At 60.7% G+C, this 4,360-nt stretch overlaps 1 protein-coding gene across 1 annotated transcript in view; it reads left to right on the top strand.

The window, feature by feature from the left end:
• The window catches only part of LOC106898241 (ryanodine receptor 1-like), a gene marked incomplete at its 3' end in the record, with an annotated part of 14,229 nt that overhangs the window by 3,146 nt on the left and 6,723 nt on the right, over positions 1–4,360 (top strand). Inside the window, exons 3-5 of the mRNA XM_014959377.1 lie at positions 2,360–2,530; positions 2,655–2,714; positions 4,053–4,190. Coding sequence (XP_014814863.1) covers positions 2,360–2,530; positions 2,655–2,714; positions 4,053–4,190 — 369 coding nt within the window. The remainder of the gene's footprint in view (positions 1–2,359; positions 2,531–2,654; positions 2,715–4,052; positions 4,191–4,360) is intronic.

Here is a 4,360-nt window from a genome sequence, read left to right as displayed (position 1 = left end):
TCTAGGACCCCTTTCTATGGGGCAGCCATGGCTGGGACCCCTTTCTATGGGGCCACCAAAGCTGGGACTCCCCACAACCCCCCAGAATCCTGCCCTATGGGACCCCCAGAACCCCCACAAGGTCCTCTTCTATGGGGCCACCACGTCCAGGACCCCTTTCTATGGGGCAGCCATGGCTGGGACCCCTTTCTATGGGGCCACCACTTGTTGTATGCGGCCGACACGTCTGGGGCCCCTTTCTATGGGGCCACCACAGCTGGGACCCCTTTCTATGGGGCAGCCATGTCTAGGACCCCTTTCTATGGGGCCACCAAAGCTGGGACACCCCACAACCCCCCAGAGTTCTGCCCTATGGGACCCCCAGAACCCACACAAGGTCCTCTTCTATGGGGCAGCCACGTCTAGGACCCCTTTCTATGGGGCCACCACATCTAGGACCCCTTTCTATGGGGCAGCCATGGCTGGGACCCCTTTCTATGGGGCCACCACGGCTGGGAACCCTTTCTATGGGGCCACCAAAGCTGGGACCCCCAGACCCCCACCAGAGTTCTGCCCTATGGGACCCCCAGAACCCCACAAGGTCCTCTTCTATGGGGCCACCATGTCTAGGACCCCTTTCTATGGGGCCACCACAGCTGGGACCCCTTTCTATGGGGCAGCCATGTCTAGGACCCCTTTCTATGGGGCCACCAAAGCTGGGACACCCCACAACCCCCCAGAGTTCTGCCCTATGGGACCCCCAGCACCCCCAAAAGGTCTTCTTCTATGGGGCAGCCACGTCTAGGACCCCTTTCTATGGGGCCACCACATCTAGGACCCCTTTCTATGGGGCAGCCACGGCTGGGACCCCTTTCTATGGGGCCACCACGTCTAGGACCCCTTTCTATGGGGCCACCACAGCTGGGACCCCCCACGACCCCCCGGAGTCCTGCCCTATGGGACCCCCAGAACCCCCAGAAGGTCTCTTTCTATGGGGCCACCACGTCTAGGACCCCTTTCTATGGGGCCACCACAGCTGGGACCCCCCACGACCCCCCGGAGTCCTGCCCTATGGGACCCCCAGAACCCCCAGAAGGTCTCTTTCTATGGGGCCACCACGTCTAGGACCCCTTTCTATGGGGCCACCACAGCTGGGACCCCCCACGACCCCCCGGAGTCCTGCCCTATGGGACCCCCAGAACCCCCAGAAGGTCTTCTTCTATGGGGCCACCACGTCTAGGACCCCTTTCTATGGGGCAGCCATGGCTGGGACCCCTTTCTATGGGGCCACCACAGCTGGGACCCCCACAACTCCTCTAAGGACCCCTTTCTATGGGGCCACCATGATTAGGACCCCCCATGACCTTCAAGGTCTTCTCCATGACCTTCAGGGTCTCCCCCATGACCTTCAGAGTCTTCTCCATGACCTTCAGGGTCTCCATGACCTTCAGGGTTTTCCCCATGACCTTCACGGTCTTCCCGATGACCTTCAGAGTCTTCCCCATGACCTTTAGGGTCTTCTCCATGAACTTCAGGGTCTCCATGACCTTCAGGGTCATCCCCATGACCTTCAGGGTCTCCATGACCTTCAGGGTCTTCTCCATGACCTTCAAGGTCTTCTCCATGAACTTCAGGGTCTTCTCCATGACCTTCAGGTTCTTCCCCATGACCTTCAGGGTCTTCCCCATGACCTTCACAGTCTTCTCCATGACCTTCAGGATCTTCTCCATGACCTTCAGGGTCTCCATGACCTTCAGGGTTTTCCCCATGACCTTCACGGTCTTCCCGATGACCTTCAGAGTTTCAGGATCTTCTCCATGGGTCTTCTCCATGAACTTCAGGGTCTCCATGACCTTCAGGGTCTTCCCCATGACCTTCAGGGTCTTCTCCATGACCTTCAGGGTCTCCATGACCTTCAAGGTCTTCCCCATGACCTTCAGAGTCTTCCCCATGACCTTCAGGGTCTTCTCCATGACCTTCTGGGTCTCCATGACCTTCAGGGTCTTCCCCATGACCTTCAGGGTCTTCCCCATGACCTTCACGATCTTCTCCATGACCTTCAGGGTGTTCCCCATGACCTTCAGGATCTTCCCCATGATCTTCAGGATCTTCCCTATGACCTTCAGGGTGTTCCCCATGACCTTCAGGGTCTTCTCCATGACCTTCAGGGTCTTCTCCATGACCTTCAGGGTTTCCATGACCTTCAGAGTCATCCCCATGACCTTCACGGTCTTCCCCATGACCTTCATGGTCTTCCCCATGACCTTCAGGGTCTTCCCCATGACCTTCAGGGTCTTCCCCATGACCTTGAGAGTCTCCATGACCTTCAGGTTGGGTCTCCCTGACCCGGGGACCTCCCGTTGTCCCCTTGTCCCCCCAGGGTGGTGGCTCGGAGCAGGAGAGGACGAAGAAGAAGCGTCGGGGGGACCGTTACTCCGTCCAAACCTCCCTCATCGTGGCCACCTTGAAGAAGATGTTGCCCATCGGCCTCAACATGTGCTCCCCCACCGACCAGGAGCTCATCACCTTGGCCAAGGGGCGCTACGCCCTGGTAGGGCCTCGGGGACATCTCCTCCGGGGGGTGGGGACATCCCTCTGGGGTTGGGGACATCTCCTTGGGGGTCAGGAGATGTTCCTTGGTGACCTCCTTCTTGTGGTGTCTCCACCTTCTGCAGAAGGACACGGATGAGGAGGTGCGGGAGTTCCTCAACAACAACCTCCACCTTCAAGGCAAGGTGAGGTGGCCCCACGGTGACCCCAATGTGTCATCTCCTCCCTCTCCCCCCCCACACGTGTCCCCCACGTGTCCCACCACGTCCCTGTGGTCCACACCACGTCTCTGTGGTCACCACATCCCACCATGTCCCTGTGGTGCCCATGGTCATCGTGGCCCTTGTGGTCCCCACCATGTCCTCGTGGTCCCCATGTGTCCCACCACGTCCCCATGTCCCCGTGGTCATCATGGTCCGTGTCCCCATGGGTCTCCATGTGTCCCACCACGTCCCTGTGGTCACCATGGTCATCGTGGTCATTGTGGTCCCCACCAAGTCCTCGTGGTTCCCATGTGTCCCACCACGTCCCTGTGGTCCCACCACGTCCCTGTGGTCACCAGGGTCATCGTGGTCCTTGTGGTCCTCACCAAGTCCTTGTGGTCCCCATGTGTCCCACCACGTCCCCATGGTCATCATGGTCCCCGTGGTCCTTGTGGTCCCCACCATGTCCTCGTGGTCCCTGTGGTCCCCCTGTCCCCGTGGTCATCATGGTCCATGTCCCCATGGGTCTCCACTGGGTCCCCGTGGGTCTCCATGTGTCCCACCACGTCCCCATGGTCCCAGTGGTCCCCGTGGTGTCATCCCTGGTCCCCACCATGTCCTCGTGGTCCCCGTGGTCCCCATGTGTCCCACCATGTCCCCGTGGTCCTGGTGGTCCCCATGGTCATCATGGTCCCCGTGGTCCTTGTGGTCCCCACCACGTCCCTGTGGTGCCCATGGTCATCGTGGTCCTTGTGGTCCCCACCATGTTCTCATGGTCCCAGTGGTCCCCACGTGTCCCACCATGTCCTCGTGGTCCTGGTGGTCCCCATGGTCATCATGGTCCCTGTGGACCTTGTGGTCCCCACCATGTCCTCGTGGTCCCCATGTGTCCCACCACATCCCTGTGGTCCCCACCACGTCCCCATGGTCTCCATGTCCCACCCGTGGTCCGCGTGGTCCCCATGTGTCCCACCATGTCTCTGTGGTCCCCCGTGGTCATCATGGTCATCGTGGTCCTTGTGGTCCCCACCATGTCCTCGTGGTCCTCATGTGTCCCACCACGTCCCCATGGTCCCCATGGTCCCCACCACGTCCCTGTGGTCACTATGGTCATCGTGGTCCTTGTGGTCCCCACCACATCCCCATGGTCACCATGTGTCCCACCACCTCCCCATGGTCCTGGTGGCCCCCATGGTCCTTGTGATCCCCACCACGTCCCGGGGTGTGGTGGTCCCCATGTCCTCGTGGTGTCATCCTGGTCCCTGTGTCCCCACCCCATGGTCCCCGTGGGTCACGGTGGTCTCTCCCCGGTGTCCCCAGTGCGAGAACAACTCCTCCATGCGGTGGCAGATGGCCCTCTACCGCGAGATGGCCGGGAAGGCCGAGGACTCCGACAGCCCCGAGAAGATCGTCCGGAGGGTTCAGGAGGTCTCGGCCGTGCTCTACCACCTCGAGCAGGTCAGGGGGGCCCCACGGGGGGTCTTGGGGGGCTTTGGGAGGTCCATGGGTTGGCCATGATCTACTACCTTGAGCAGGTTGGGGGTCCCAGGGGGTCTTGGAGGGACCAGGAGGGTCTTGGGGGCTCTTGAAGGCTCTTGGGTTGTAGATGTTGGCCATGCTCTACCACC

The sequence above is a fragment of the Calidris pugnax genome, unplaced genomic scaffold (assembly GCF_001431845.1).
Source record: "Calidris pugnax isolate Ruff unplaced genomic scaffold, ASM143184v1 scaffold467, whole genome shotgun sequence".
NCBI classification, from domain to species: Eukaryota; Metazoa; Chordata; class Aves; order Charadriiformes; family Scolopacidae; genus Calidris; species Calidris pugnax.
The sequence above is the reverse complement of the archived record's forward strand: the minus strand, read 5'-3'. Positions and strand labels throughout refer to the sequence as shown.